General features: G+C 37.1%; 1 protein-coding gene across 5 annotated transcripts in view; it reads right to left on the bottom strand.

The window, feature by feature from the left end:
- Pparg (peroxisome proliferator-activated receptor gamma) overlaps positions 1-16,475 on the bottom strand; it is a 125,053-nt gene that overhangs the window by 65,151 nt on the left and 43,427 nt on the right. The window contains 1 exon segment of one of the 5 annotated variants that reach the window (NM_013124.3): positions 355-522. Within the exon segment in view, the coding sequence (NP_037256.1) occupies positions 355-436 (82 nt within the window). The 5' untranslated portion in view covers positions 437-522. 5 annotated transcript variants of the gene reach the window in all.

Raw genomic sequence — 16,475 nt, 5'->3', positions numbered from 1 at the left:
AATCTAACACAATAAAAAGAGGGGAAGCTGATTCGTCAAGTGTTCTGAAATGCTCACACACATTTTTGGGATATGTATGCAAATGCAGAAAACAAAAATGAACAGGGCTGGTTTTGGATATCAAAATACCTTTAATGTTTATAATTCAGGAGATGGAAGTCATGCACAGACATAAACTATAGATTAGATTAGGGTTCTATGCTGAAAGTTCTGAATACATTTATAAGTGATTACCATAAAAGTGGCCAAAGGATTAATATATTATATGAATACACATGGAAAACGGACATGCAATTCCACCCACACATGAGTGCCCGAAGCATCCCTTACAGCAACATCAGGAATGGACTTTACCTTGTGAAGTGCTCATAGGCAGTGCATCAGCGAAGGCACCATGCTCTGGGTCAACAGGAGGATCTCCCAGAGTTTCACCCATAACAGCATAAAACAGAGATTTGCCTTAATTCCCACTGATGTTTTGTCTGTGTCTTGTAAAAGATCGGTTGGTTAAAGGAAAAAGGCTTGTGGTCATTGAGCTTATGAATATGCTAATGAGTCAAGACACCAGTTTTCAAATATTTGGGAGAGGTGGGAATAAACACAGAAAGGATCAGGCCTGAATTGGCTGGCACTGTCCTGATTGAGAGCCAGCTGTGACAAAATGGTGTGTCATAATGCTGTCTGCTTCTTTGGCAAGACTTGGTACATTACAAGGAAAACGTTGCTACACTGTCTCGCCAGTGACCCACACATTCAGTGTTTGTGAGGGGTGTGAACTGTACAGTATTTGGAATTACCAGAGCAGAGACTGTTTAATATTGATTGCTTTTTAATTGCAGTAAAATACACACCAGTGGCTTTTTTAAATAGAAAACTTTAATCTTTAAGTTATGAAACACTAGATAAACTCATTTGGCCAACATTTTTCTTAAGTATCCATCCTTGGTTGAAATTCTTAATCACATTATCTGAAGAATACTCTTGTATTCAAATATATACATATTCTTATTTTAGATTTTGTTACCCACGTGGGTACTTCTAGGGTGATTTATTCAACAAGTTTACAAAAGATCAAAAATGCTACTGCTCTCCACATTCCACAGAACTAAACAGTTGACAGAATAAAGGCTGGTAAAGTTTAAATTTTATATATCAAAGTTTGTGTTTTCAATTTGTCTATCAATAGCAACTGCAGCAGTATTCCAATGGTTGATGTTTAAGTGGTAAGTGCTATGTCACAATGAAAAAAATTGGAGCCCTCCCTGAGAATAATGTATTACCAGAAGAAAAAAAATACTCTGCTAGATTGGCAAGGAATTGTGGTCAGTTTTGTAATCAGGAAAACTCTGGCTTCTTGCTTACGGCCTTTGCCCTTTTTGGCAGAAAAAAAACCTAGCTGTGCCAAACTGCTAACGTGGGAGCAGCCCTTGTCACATAAGTGACCTAATATAATTCAGTGACTTGTGGACTTTAAAAGAGCCCTTACATAGGGCAGCATATCACATGGCAATAATCCCCCGAATTATATTTATCCTGATACCCCCAAATGGAATAACTATATCTCTAGTAATCTATGTTGAGTAACTATTCATTCTTCAAGGGGACTAGCAAGAGTTTCCCTGTCAATAATTGAGCAATAACTCAATGGGAAAATGCTCACTGGATCTAAATATCACTCAGTGAATTGAGAAGTTCGCAATTACATCATTTAGTGACTCTCCCCAAACACTACTAAAGTAATTCAAGCTTGGTAGTCCAAATGATGGGGCTAATTATCACTGTGTAGGGTTAGTTTTATCTCCATTTAATTTGAATTCTTAATAAAATAATTTTCTTCTCAATGCTTAAAAACTTCTTTAAATTACAAAGTAATCAGACATAGGATGGAATCACAAACCCAGGATACACTACTTAAGGATGTAATAGAATCCAAAAATTTTGGTGGAGCTCACAGGTCAAAATCAATCACTAAATCAATCATTAAAGTCAAGAACAGAACAAACAGAAACAAAATTTAACAGAATGGACAAAATCTGGACTTCTATAGATAGTTCTATGTGCTATCTCTGGCATCTACTGTCTAGAATGTAAAACTTCAGCTTCATTTCCTATGAAGATCAATATTTCACTTGGTTCCCTTATTCCTGTCTCCGGATCCTGGTTAACTGTTTAAACACAGTTGAGGGGAGAGGTGTAGCACAGTGGTAGAGCTTTTGCTTGGCATTGATAGGCCCTGGGTTTGATCATCAGTATCCATCCTCAAAACATTTATTAAAACCCTCTTAAGATTTTGCATGGGTATTTAAAATGCTAACATTTAGTGAAAGATATCATTTTAGAAGGAGTGTAAAAAGATGAGAAAGGGAGTCCCTTGGGTAATAACTGTGTCTTCTAAATTAAAAAGACAAGCCTAGCACTGGAACTCGACTCCAGTGCTCAAGCACCATAGAGATAGAGGAAGAGGAGGCTTCTCCCTTAAGGGGGATATTAATGGGTACCTACATTACCCTATTTTCAATACCAATGACTGTGGTGAAAGTGGGAGCTGGCCTGGCAATACCTTCTTTCTCGTGTCTCTACATGCTCTCAATACTGAGGTAGATCACTCAGTTTCATTCGACTTGGCATGGATCTTCTACATTTGGTTTCTGAGGTCAACAGTCTCACCTGGGTCTCAGGTTCTGTTTTAGTCTCTGTTATTATCTGGGTTGGACCCCACATAGATATAGTTTTCCTCCCTTCTTTTCACAGGACAACATTTAGCTTGCATACCTACTGGTTATCTAGGCTTTCTGAGCCTCTACTTCTTAGTATGTGCTTGTCATTCAACCACACAAACTGTTTTAGCAGTTAATTATTCCACAGAACCTGAATTGGTAACATCTACTCTTAGGACTGTATTTTGCTGTTCTTCCCTTGTCCTAAGCTTTACTTGAAGCAAAAGCCTCTTGATCATTCTATTTTATTCACTTGTTCAACAAATATTTATTGACAATATAAGAGATGGCAAGCCTTAAGCTTGGTGCTAGGGTACAAATGAACAAGATGTGTATGCTCTATGGACTTCAAAAACAGCCAATAAACAAAAGTCATAGTTTAAGTAAATACAGAGTCTGGCACAGAGCAGATTCAACAAATGTTACTTATGTATTTGATGACACATTTGAACCATAGAACACACAAAACACCCAACCTACTAACAAAATAGCTACATGGTGTGGATTGTTTAAGACAGCTAACGTTTATTACAATCTGTTGTCCTACCATATTGTAGTAGGTTGCTTAAAAAATAATTTGCTCCCATGGACGTTCAGATAGATGAAAATTAATGGAGTCAATCTCATTTTTCCTGTAATTATCCACCCATTTTGTTCTTAAATATTGGAAATAATTAGCAATTTTATTTTACATAATTTACATTATTCATGCATCCATTAAATGTTAGGCATTACTGTAGAAACGCCCAATAGACACATTAGCAAGTCACAGCTTTTAGCCTTAGTGAGTTCATATTTAATTTCATTTACCAAAACTAACCAAACAAACCTAAAAGAGTGATCATCTAGTTTACTTAACTTTGATGGTCAGTTAGCATACATTCATATCAGAAATATATTTGCTTTAGTAAAGTAGTCAGTGTCAGGGGACAGTATTAACATCAGAAAATCCATAAGGTCATAAGGATTCTGACATGCAGGGGAATGTCTGTGTCTTCAAAACTTTAATAATTCTAGTGTCCTACTCTTGAAATTTATAGTGAAGTTCACAAAAGACCTTGTAGTGCTAACATTATACATTCTGTGTTATCAGAGTTTTACACCTCAGTGGAGAAGTTGATCAGCCCTGGTTTGGGGAAAAGCTGCAGAGGAGGGTTAGAGTCAAGAAAAAGAACAGATAGTACCAGAGAGGACTTGCCATGCCTGGAGGATTGTAGGTTTTTTGAAGTACAGATGGAGATGAAGATCTTGTCTTGGATTTTGAAAACCTAATGGGTATGGATTTGATTGTGGGTTCAATATTACATTCTTGGTAGAAGAAAGAAGGAAAGTAACAAACTATTTAACAAAGAAGATGGAAAGTCTATTTTAATACATGTGCTGCCAAAGTGAGAACAGCTGATTTACTACTTTGATTTACTACTTTCTCTGTTTGTAATACCTGGAAACACCTTGATAGTTTGCTATTTGAGAATGGCTGTGTTTTGGGTTTTTGTTTGTTTATTTGTTTGTTTTTAAAGACAGGCTGGCCTCAAACACACTGTAGTCGAGAATGATCCTGGATTCCTGATCGTCCTGCCTCCACCTCCCAAGTGTTAGGATTTCAGGAGTGCATAACTATCCCTGGTGAGGCTACCCTTTAATATTTAATCTTGAGTGTTAATTATGGAATCCCTCATTTACTAGAAATAAAAACCCTAAATTTTATACATTTGAAAGGTAATTAGATCTATAAACATTAATAATTTAATATTAAAGGACCCAAAATTCATTAGTAAAAATTACAATATTAATATTGCTAGATTACTCAGTGTTAGAATAATTTATGTAAAAATTTTCCATGATTATAGAGTTAATAATTTAATATTTAATAAATTGAATTTATTATGCAGATTATTAGATTTTTAAAGAATTCCTTTAATTGGTTTCTTTTGTATAAAATACATGTTTGTATTTTGAATATTCTCATTTAAAGGTTGCTAAATTCTATTTTATTGGTACAGTTCATAATTATCCTGGCTCCTAAACAATTTGCAATTAGGGGCTCTTTAGAGCCTAGCACTATGCCTCTGGTTGGCATTCAAATATAGTAGGGTTGTTTTTGTTGGTGATGAGGATGATGAGCTAACAATTGCTTACCACATTTGTCTCATGTGCCATTCAAGGAGCTTAGAGCCTATTGTGAATGGCTAGCAGAATCATTTGTTTTTCTTGTCTTAACAAGACTTCAGCTTCATGGCGAGGCCTCTAAGAAACAGGCAGACTGCCTGCCCACTCCCTCCTGTCCTTACCCAGAACAACTGCCTTCTTCCCAGCTCAGCTGAAGCTGGCTTGGAACCTATCTTCAAGTGGATGGTTGTATCCACTTAGGGTTTCCTCACATTACAAGGAGTGACATGCCAACGGATCACAGGCTTGGAGAAGAAGCAATCCTGATCCTAGATACCATTCCTGCAAGCCTGATCCTCACTCACAAAGGAAGAGAGCAACGAAGGGCATTTATGCCATCTTGTTCACAGACACAACCCATTCTTTCAATAAAAAATATAATTACCATTCAAATTTTTAGGAAGTAAAATTTTAAGGCAATTAATATAACAAAGCTACATAAACTATATTCTATGCTTTTAAAGACAAATAACTCAATAAAATGGTATTAACTTGAGTCTAGCAGCCCCAGTGAATGAATTAGGTATGGGCTGTGATGCAGCAGCAAAGGGCACAGACGTTGCCCAGAAAGCTTAGACGTCAGGCTCCTGGCCCTTCACAGACTTCTTGTCTCACTTCTTAGAGCTAGGCTACTCTTCTCTGGCATGAGAAGGGGCCTCTTCACAAAGTAAATAACCACTTTTTAAAATAAAAGACTCAATTAAATTTACTTTTCTTTTTAAAAACAAAAATCAGAACGTGTTAGGAGTAACAAAACACAGAAACAGAAATGAATAATTTTTAAGTTAAAATTACCAATGATTTTTCATCACAAGGTAGTAACTATTCATGTTTTTGGTTGATAATTCTATTTTTTTTAGAAAATGAAATCCAGACACATGTTGTGTGTCCTATCCTCATATAAGCATTAAACAATCTGCTGAGGTTTGAATTTGTTAATGTACTTTTGTTTGGTTGGTTTTGAGACAGAGCCTCACTCAGGAGTCTCCATACGCTTTCCAGACTGAACTTAAACACCCAGATCAAGTTATCTTCTTTCCTCAGAAGAATAATAAAGGTCCCTTTAGGTTATGATGGTAAGGTACATGATAGAACACATATAATTATTTAAAATTTAACAGGAATTCTCTGTGTTGTATTCATATATAAGCCAGCATCACTTATGCTGACCTGACTGATAACAAGGTGACAGCATAAAAGGTCTTTTCATACAGGGAAATGAGGCCTCATAGTAAAATTAAAAATCTCAAGAGAGGAGAAACAAGGTACAATAGTAAATTAAATGTCTCAAGAAAATAAAACAACTGAAAACTTCCCTTTCCCCATTTCCTTTAAAAGTTAACTTTTGCAATATTTGAAAGAGAACCTAGCCTGTCTAACCACTTTGCAGGGCTCAACTAAACACTTAAGTTACTATGCCTCTGAACTAAAGACATCCTATCTAAACTATGTTAACTTGTCTTTTCATGTAATGTCTAACGCCTGAAATTTTATTGTAATTGGGTTTTTAGTATGATAAAACACAATGGCCTATATTTTCAACGTTCATTGATATGAGAAATCCTCTCCCTGTAAACCATGTATCTCTGTCAATTTGATCTTTATCAATTACTTTTTCAAGATCATCTGCATGGGTATTTCTTAGGCAGCATCCTGCCATGGGAGAACCACACTGGCAATCTATAGATACTACAGCAATTCAGAGCCACAGCACTACATCTGAGTTTAGTTCCATAAAACACAATTGACCAATATGGTGATATGACTGAAGGAAATGTTTGGATGTTAGAATCACTGACTGACAAAACTTTGTACCAGGACAATTAATACACTCAAACTCTGAATTTTTCCTATAAGAAAAATGAGTTTCAAAGGACTGAGATGATTTACTTATGTCATTACTCAGATAGTAGCAGAGTTTGAGTTACAAATTGCTTCTTGATTCCTAGTTCAAAGCCACAAACTTTACTCTATCTCATTAAGATAAAACAATAAAACATTAAAATACATGTTGCAATCAATTATCCTTAAGTCTACCAATCACAGCCTATTAGTCTGGATGTATCTTCCTATCTGACTCACTTAATGTGAATGAATTAGCTATGGAAATCAGAGTTCACAACGGAGTTCAGACATAGTACTCTCTGGAAAGAAAGTACGTCATAGGACCTTCTTAACAGAATTACTACCATTCAGAAAGCAGTTCAGGAATTTGTTTTGCTGACAAATGTCTTCTTGCCTCATTTACAGACTTTACAGTTCTTAACCTAGTTTCCAGAGTTCTTTCCTGGTGTTAACAATCCCCCCCCTAATAGAGCCCCTAGTTCTTTTGAGCATATTAATATTACTATAAGAAAATTTCTTTGTGGCAATAAAATTCTAGTAAAAAAGATATCTTAGAGCTGCACAGAATTTTTATTTCCAGTTTGAAGCTAGGAGGTTATCTAAAGCAAAATAAGAACACAAAAGCAACTATTTGATAGCGCTTCAGGATGAAGTCCAGGGGGATAGAGGTGTCGATCTGAGGTAGAGGACTTGTCTAGCATGTGTGAGGGTCTAGGTACAATCCTCAGCAATATAGAAAAGTGGGGGAAGAGTTTGCATGTGTTTTTACTCAGTGCAGGAGATCAGGGTTTGCATCGCAGTGCTGGAACTCACAAATGTCCTTACTTTGTTATGTCTTGTTAGGCTTTTGTTCTCTCATCTAAAGAAGGGTTACTAGAATTTTAATTGATTTAAATAAACCAGTGCCTAGAATGCAATAGGCTTCCCAAATTATTATATTGGTTTCCCATATTATATTATGAATTCTTATAATCAAAACCTTGATTGATCCCTATGCTTGATTCTTGGTTCATAAACAGAGCCATCACTAAGTAACAAACCCACTGATCCCATCATTTAACCACACATGTATTTCAGGAAGAAACTGCACATGTGGGACATGGAATCTTCAGGATCAAGTAGGAGTTTTACAAATTCACTTGGAAACAGACACTTTCTGCTTATGATAGCAAACAGAGATGTGATAGTGAATGGTACAGGATTGTAAAACATGCTCACATGAATTTTGATGACAATAGAATAACAAACATCATAGAATGTATTTTATATCAATATTTCTATTTGCATATATTGGTCAGGTAATAGTATTATTAGGTCAATTACCTAAAGGTTTATCTCTTTAATGGTCTTTATTAGGCATACTATAAATTTTGTTATGGTCTAGTTCCTTAAGTTTGAATTTATTTAACAAAGCTATACCAGTTTCTGAAAGCTAGTAGGCTAGGAACAACAATGACAACAAAAAACCCACAAATACCTTTAGAATTCAGATGCTGTATTATTGAGAGCCTGCTCTGCCAGGTGCTGTGCTGTCCTAAGATACACACTCCTGTTTAGACTTCATAAAAACCCTGTGAACTTGAGGAGCAGCTCTCTCTACTCTGGGAGACGATGGCTAGTGGTAGGATTAGAAATGGGAGCTCACACACCATGAAGCACAGTTAAATATCACATAACCATACAAAGAGGACAAGACACTGGCCTACAGAGCAAGAACCTGGTTTCTGTCCAGCTGTATGCATGGCCTATGCTGAACTAAGTTGGGAACAATCTGCCATCATTTTACAGATAGGGAATTGAGTCTCAGGTTACAAGATTGGCAAAGGACAGAGAAGGGGTTTAAACTACTGGAAACTGGGCACTAGTGAGGTTCAGAGGACGAACAGCAGCTGTCTGGGTGGGACAGCACTGGAGGAAATCTAAAAGGAATTCAAGAACAAGAATACCTGAGGTGAGCCCAGAGAAAAAGAACCTGTTGGTGGTGGCAAGGAGAGTGGAATGAACCAAGGCAAGGCTAAATGGGAGAAAACATAATGAAACAAGGGTAACGAGGGCCCATAGCACAGTACACCTCAAATGAGTATCTGATACAGAACTCCCAGGGAGTGAGACAGCAGTTCAGATGGGCATAGGAAGCCTGGCAATCAAAACAAATTAGACCTACTCTGTAAACAATATGATCCCCATGTAGTGCAGTTAAAGACATCTCTGGTATAGACATTGAGCTTCTCAAGGAAATACAGCATAGTTTACACCTAACAAGCCCTTGGTCTTGGATGCCTATTGCTCTGAGAGAGGCTAAAGTGTTTTCTAGTCTTTATATCTTCTTCCCTCACACTACATATGCTTCATCATCGCCATACTCAGAGGCTGAGGATAAGAGGACAGAAGAATCATAATTCAAGGCTGTCTGGGGCTGTACATTTAGTTATTATTACTATTATCATTACAGAACTAATTGACATTGTTGGACATTAGAAAACGCAGAGTACTGAGTGAAGTCATTACAGTCCCACTACCTAGAGAGTATCCATCTGGAGTTCTCAGTGCTCCTGTGGATCTTTTCCAGTGTGTGTGTAAGATCATAAGCATATACACATAATATAGTAGGTGTGACATTTGTTCTTAAAATGAAATTTTGTATTTACTGGTAATAACTTGCTTCTTAAACTTAGTAATCTCCATGCTTCCACTTAAATTTTCATTTCAAACAACACCCAGTCCCTATTTGAATTTCCCAGACCCATGTATTTGTAGTTGGTTTGCTCCCATCTAAACTTTATTGATAATGATGAAATTACTATAAGCCCTTTTAGATCTAGCACAATTTCTTTTTTCCCCACCCCAACAGTCCCTTCAGTGTTAAGACCACTGAATAATCAGGCTGATGAGTACCTAGAATGTCTCACCTTCTGGATTTGACCAGTTATTTTTTGTGTCATCATTTATATTACTTCTCTATTCCCTGCGTTTTCAACAAATTGGATACTTTATGTAAGGGTTATGTGCTAAAATCGAATTAAGAATTCTGTATACATGGACATCATCTTACTGTTGACAGACAGTCACTAGGTCTGGTGTTTCAGGCCTGTAATTCCTGCTAGTCAGGAGGCTGAGGCAGGAGAATTGCTCATTAAAGGCAGATCAGTGAGACCCTTTCTCAAAATAAAAAGTAAAATGAGGACTGGAGGATATTGCTCAATGGTAGAGCATTAGTCTATGATGATTGAGGCGATAGGATCAATCCCCCATTTCAATCTGTCATTCTCCACCTCCTCTCCCACATACGGGGGGCGGGGAGGAGGAGAGACTGCATTAATGATGCTAACATCAATTACTAGTTGGGAAACCAAACTCTTATCTTTTGGTTGTGAGCCTAGCCTTTAATGGCTAAGCTATTTCTTCAGCCCATCAATCACCAATTTGGAATGGCAGTAGTCCGACCTCTCCCTTATATGTTTATTTCTTTCTTCCTTGCTGCTAGAAAGCATATGTATACTTACTGTGGCACTCATGTTCTTTAAAATGTATTTTTAAAAGACTTACTTATTTACTTCCATGTGTGTATGTGCATCTCTGTGAATGTGTACCACACAGAGTTCAGAAGAGGGTATCAGATTCCCGAGGGCTAGAGTTACAGACACTTATGAACCACCCAATGTGTAAGCTAGGGACTGAATTCAAAAGCAGTGGGCACTTTTAACTACTAAGCCATCTCCCACACCTGGCATTCAGTTTCAATAATCATTCCGCTTAGGATTCTAATAAACTTGATCATATCTTCTCCAAATCAATAATTTGAGTTTATAACATGAAGCTTCCCTAATTATGCCAATCATAGATCACTCAGTTGAAAAAATTATTAAAACACAAAGAAAAGGAGGGGATCAAACAGGAAAACAGAAAGAAACAAGTTTCTCAACTCTAAAATAGCTTTCCCTCCCTAACCTAAAACAAATATAAAATTGAGCTTTAACTCAGTCCCTCTAATTATGTTTTTGTTATCTATTGCACACAGTCAGATGAACAGCTCAAAATGCCTACAGTCACTCTGGGCAAGTTGACAAATATCCTACACATTGAAATGAGAAGTGGGAAGGAGGCCAGATTGCTTAATTGTTTGTTACTTGGGAGTCTGAAAAGGTGGACAAGCCAAAATCTTTATAGGGATCCAAAGAGTACAACTCCTTCCTTAGGCAGCTGGAGAAAACAATACACTCAGATTCTCACTCTATGTAATCACAGAGGATGACTCCATTGTATAGCCCATTGTTTCTTCCATGTACTGCCTGAAGGGGAAGTGTATTGTTATCTAAGGGAGACCTTCCATAAAAGAGTTACATATAATGAGAACATAGCCTCTGGGAGATTAATGGAGATGTGGCATTCAGTTCAGGAGGGAGCTTTCAAATAAACATTTTGGGATCTGTGCACTTAAAAGACCCTTGCATTAAAACCAGGAAGCTGTGGTGACCAAGAATGAATGGCAGGCTAAATAAAGGGGCTCTGAAGAGCTTATGGGGCAGGTAAATGAGCAGTTGGAGCTCACAGGTAATGAAAATATCAGGATGAGCTTTTCACATGTGGGAGAAATCCTAAGAACATACACTTTAACCTCCTCTTTGATAATACATGGGGAAACTGAGGCACAAAAGAGTGCTTCATTTACAGATGACACAGACAAGGCACTAGAAGTAGAATGACTTGCACGCTGCCTCTGTATATATCCACCTCTAGTAGGCTGTGCATGGACAGAGCATATTTTAGCTGTCTGTGCAACTTATAGGTTAACTCTCATTTTTGAGAAAAAAATTTTTCTATGAAACCAAATCTGAGTTTCTTGGGGTCTTGTTTGTTTCAGTTTTGGGGGATGCACCCGGGGTCTCATGAGTTCTAAGCAAGCATGTCCAGTTGTACAATTTTAATTTGGCTTCATGTTGCTGACATAAAAATCCATCTTTTAGATTATCTATGTAACATCAAAACTAAATTCTGAGATGTTACAATGGTATAGATTATAAACCTTCCAGTGCCCAGTATTACCATTTTCTTTGCATAAGGTTATAAAGAGGGCAATGGTAGAGTTTTAATATGAAAATAATTATTTTGCATTTACTGAAGGTCAAATGAGAGCTGATATTGCTAAAGAAAGGAATGCTTCACAGCAGAGTTCCAAAAGGGAAGAGTCCAGGGACAGTGTAACTGTCTGTACGGCAATGACAGCAGAAAGGTGATGCATGGACGCATGGAGTAGAATTTCTATCCTGCACTTCTAAAGCAAATGTGGAAGGACTCACAGATTGTCACTGAACTTTCTTTAGTTCCAAAGATACTTTTTTATTGGGTGTTTTATTTACTTACATATGCATGAACTATAATTTGTAGAACTTATATTAATAGCTCTAAGACAACTTTAAAAATACAAACATGTATATTTGCTACATTATATTAAAAGGTTGTAGATACTAAGAATCATAAAAAATTCCTCTCTTGAAACCTGTACTTGAATACATAGTGCAATATAGTGTCATAAAATCCTTGACACCAACCAGATCTTTCTTTTTTCCTTCCTCTCTTTTCTTTCTTTCTTTCTTTCTTTCTTTCTTTCTTTCTTTCTTTCTTTCTTTCTTTCTTTCTTCCTTCCTTCCTTCCTTCCTTCCTTCCTTTCTTTCTTTCTCTTTTTCTCTCTTTCTTTCTCTCTTTCTTTTTCTTTCTTTTTTCTTTTTCTTTCTTTCTTTCCTTCTTTCTCGTGTGTGTGTGTGTGTGTGTGTGTGCGCGCGCGCGCGCGTGTGTGTGCTTATGTTAGTGTATGTCATGTGTGTCCTACTGCATGCTGAGGCCCAGAGAGAACACTAGACCTTCTGAAGTTAGATTTATAGGCAGTTGTGAACCAATCAAAATGGGTACTCTCCAGTCTCTAACCCTAAGCACAGAAAAAAGAAACATGTTTTATGAAAAATCACATAGCAAGTTAGTGATTGAGTTGCATCTAGAACGTAATTCTTAAATCACATGGTTACAAGAATTTATTTTAAGTTGTATGTGTTAACCTCAGTAAACATTAAGTATACTAAGTATATGTTAAGTAAACATATATATATATAAGTAAACATATAAACAAGATGTCTCCTGGAATTGAGATGTGAAACATTCATTTTCCCAATCATATATTTTTTCTGTTGGTGGTCAAATGATGATTTTAACTCAAATCTTTAATCTAGAATCTGAAGCCTGGTATTTATAGTACTAGGCGGAAAGAAAAAAAAGTTTTTTAGTTAATTTCAAGACTAAAGAATTAAGTAACTTGTGCCTGTGGCCCCAGCACTTGGGATGCTAAAAAAAGATCATTGCCTACAAGTTTGAGGCAAGCCTGGGCTAAAAATAAGATTCCCATTTCATATAGAAACTAGAAAGAAGAGGAAGAGACAGAGGAGGGGGAGGTGGGAAAAGAGGAGGAGGAAAGAGGCAGGACAATTTAAGGGGAAAGTGAGAAGCTGGCCTCAACCTTCAGTTATGTCACTAAATTGGTCTATGAACTGTGGTAAGTCACAACAGCTCTGGTCTCAATTCCTGATTTTTCACATAAAGATAGGGAAAGGACAAGATTAGATGGCACCTAACCCTTTCTTTAAGCTCTTCTATTTCATACATTTTAAATGCTATGTGCTTTTGTCTCTACATAAAATTACCCTAACTTATACATAGGATTATTATTCTTATGACTACATATGCACATGCACACATGCACACACACCCCCACCACACTCTCACACCTTAGTGTTACTTCTTAATATGTGACTTAAGTTTTATTGGAAAGAATTTTCTCTTCATGCTTATATGCCTATGGTACACAGAAGATGCTCAGTAAGTACTGAGTAGAAGAGTGAATGCATGTGTGTGTTCCTGTTTTATGTCATCCACCAGGATTAATTTCTGGACTCATGGCCTCATTTCTACCATAATATTTAACTACTATGTGTTTTCTGGGTTGACACCCAGTCAATGAGCATCACTCACTGCATGGAGCTGACATCAGACAACCTAGACATAATTTATTTCATATGTCAGTTTTATCTCTCCAAGTAATACTGTTAACTCCTTTGAAGATAGAGAAGAAAGTGCATTTAACTTCAATGATAATTATTAATATAGCATTAGGTATTTAAGACTGGATGGCTTCTTGTGACTCTTAAATCCACGGAGATGATACATTATCTCTCAAGGCCTTAGGAAAGTTTTCTACCCAAACTTAGATGTCTGTAAGAAGCTTTGCCTTGTGTTTGCTTTCAGAAGAGGTGCTAAGAAAAACAGTTTTCATTCTTTGCAAAACTTCCCAAACAAACATAAAGACTGCTATTCACACTATTCTTCTTCCTTGACCTAATAAAACAGCTAGTTGCTCATAACAAGTTCTTTAGTTTGGATTCTGATACTTGAAACTTCTAGTATACTAAATGCCTGGTGTCATATGTAGAAGGAACAGGGATAGTGAAGGGTTTAAAATGGGCTTGGCAAGTCATTGGGTGCTTTGGCTTTGACTTCTTCCTATATAAAACAGGAATTAGGCCAGGCAGTGGTGGCACAAGTCTTTGATCCCAACCGAGAAGCAGGCAGATCTCTGTGAGTTCAAGGTCACCCTGGTCCATAGACTGAGTTCCAAGAAAGTCCTGGATACACAGAGAAACCCTGTCTTGAAAAGCAAAACCAAACAAACAAAAACAACAACAACAACAACAACAAAAACCCCAAAAATCGAAACCCAAAGAAAACAAAAAACAACCAAAACAACAAAACCCAGAAGTAACAACTGTCCTATTGTAGAGAAAACGTTAAGATGAAAACATGTTATTGTACGAAAAACTTTATAAATTTTAAAGCTCTATGTAACTATGGGCAGTGTTGTACTTCTGTGGTTTCAGACACTCTTGAGGCTAAGGCAAAAGGATCACTTGAACTTAGGTGTTTGAGGCTAGCCTGGACAACATGAAAGGCCTCATCCAAGGAAAACAAACAAAAACTACAGGCGACACAGTGAAACCAAACCAATAGAATACTCCTAGATGAACATGATACTATTTTCTTCTGTTGTGACCAGAACAATAAAAACATTTCGCTTAAGATTATAATTTTAAAGCTTTATTGAGTGAGCATGAAAATATACATGTAAGAGGAGGATGTAGTTTAGTGGTGGAACCCTTGCCTAGCATTCGCAAGGCCCTGGACTCCACCACCATAAGCACAAATAAGTAAACAGGTAAGAAAAGAAAATGCACATGCTGACAGTTGGAAACAGCTGTGCCATGATGCTAACATCTCTCTGGGTGATGAGATTCATTATGAAGGACTCTTTGCTTTGTGTGCTTCTGTAGACTTTGCAATAGCAGCTATTTCTTTAATCATTAGCTCACTTAAACTAAGGATGCTGTGTAACAATTACTAGAAAAAGAACAGCTACCAACATGGAAGGCTCCCTGAAGAAGAATACACACACATGCACAGTAAGCCTCACACAGCTGAGTTCTGAAGGCTGTTTCTGTAGATAAGTGGCAGTATTGTTTGGTTATGCCTTTTCAATGACTAGACTTACCAAGGACACTACAAGTCTTTGCATTTTTCTATGGAACTATTATCTCTGACATGTCTTTCTTCTCTGAAGTGTTTCTACTGGACTGCAGAAGTGCTGGTCTTCAGAAAGTATGAAGAGGTAAAAGACACACTTGGAAGACAGACAATTTATCAATAGCCTTGCATAAAGGATACTACATGCTCCTGAACTCATTGTTGCCATTCCTCTCTGCCTGTCTACAACCCTAGAATGCTCATGCTGTCTCTTGTGATGCTCAGAGTATACACAAATCAGTTTCCAACTCGGCCTTCATCCTATTACTGAGAGGTTTTCTTTTTTTTTTTCTTTTTGAAAAGAGATCATACTTCCTTAGGCTGGCCTTTAACTTGGCTCAAATTGTTCTCTCTTGACATCCTTAGTGACCAGGGCTGAGAAAATGAATGATGCCTCCTATTTTACTGATCTGTCTTTGTTTCTAGCACTGTCCTAGCTTAAATATTGCTCTTCCTTGAATTCATTCTTATCATTCATTCTTCTTAGCCTTGTTGAGTAAGCCGCTAAGATAAAGGGGTTCAATTACGATGATCAGATACTTCATCAACTCCCAGCCAGGACTTGTATTAATGAAACAAGGCATTGTTAGCCATGCATATAGGATCTTGGGCTTGAACTGAAACCATCATAGGCAAACCAGGTCATCATCACCTTAAGATTAAGCAAGGTCAGGAGATGAGGAGAGGATAGGTGTCCTGATGCCTTTGGTCCTTAGCAACTAGGTCAGTGCTGTCTTAGTTGTTGTTTGTTTGTCCCTAATAACCTTTTCCTTCTGACAGGTAGCTCATTGATCCAGGACTTGTACAACCTTTTTTTTTTTTTTAAGAAACCTCTAGTAGAATGTAGTGTTGTAAAATTTCTTCTCTCTCTCCCTTTCTCTCTCAAAGACTGAAGGTTCACACGGGCAGTTGTTTTGCAAAGGAGGGTGGAAATTGCACAGTTTTTGCCCTAGGCTCTCTTGCATTAAGGAGTGTTATATCTGGCCACTTCTCAAGCCACCAGATGTGAAATAATTAATGCCCACTTAGATTACAAATCTCATTTTAATATCTTTCAACATAAATAACAATAACAATAGTCAATTTGTGCATTTCAAGGCTTCCAAAACAAAAGATACAGTAACC

Source organism: Rattus norvegicus, chromosome 4 (assembly GCF_021556685.1).
Source record: "Rattus norvegicus strain SHRSP/BbbUtx chromosome 4, alternate assembly SHRSP_T2T, whole genome shotgun sequence".
In the NCBI taxonomy this organism is placed as follows: domain Eukaryota; kingdom Metazoa; phylum Chordata; class Mammalia; order Rodentia; family Muridae; genus Rattus; species Rattus norvegicus.
The sequence above is the reverse complement of the archived record's forward strand: the minus strand, read 5'-3'. Positions and strand labels throughout refer to the sequence as shown.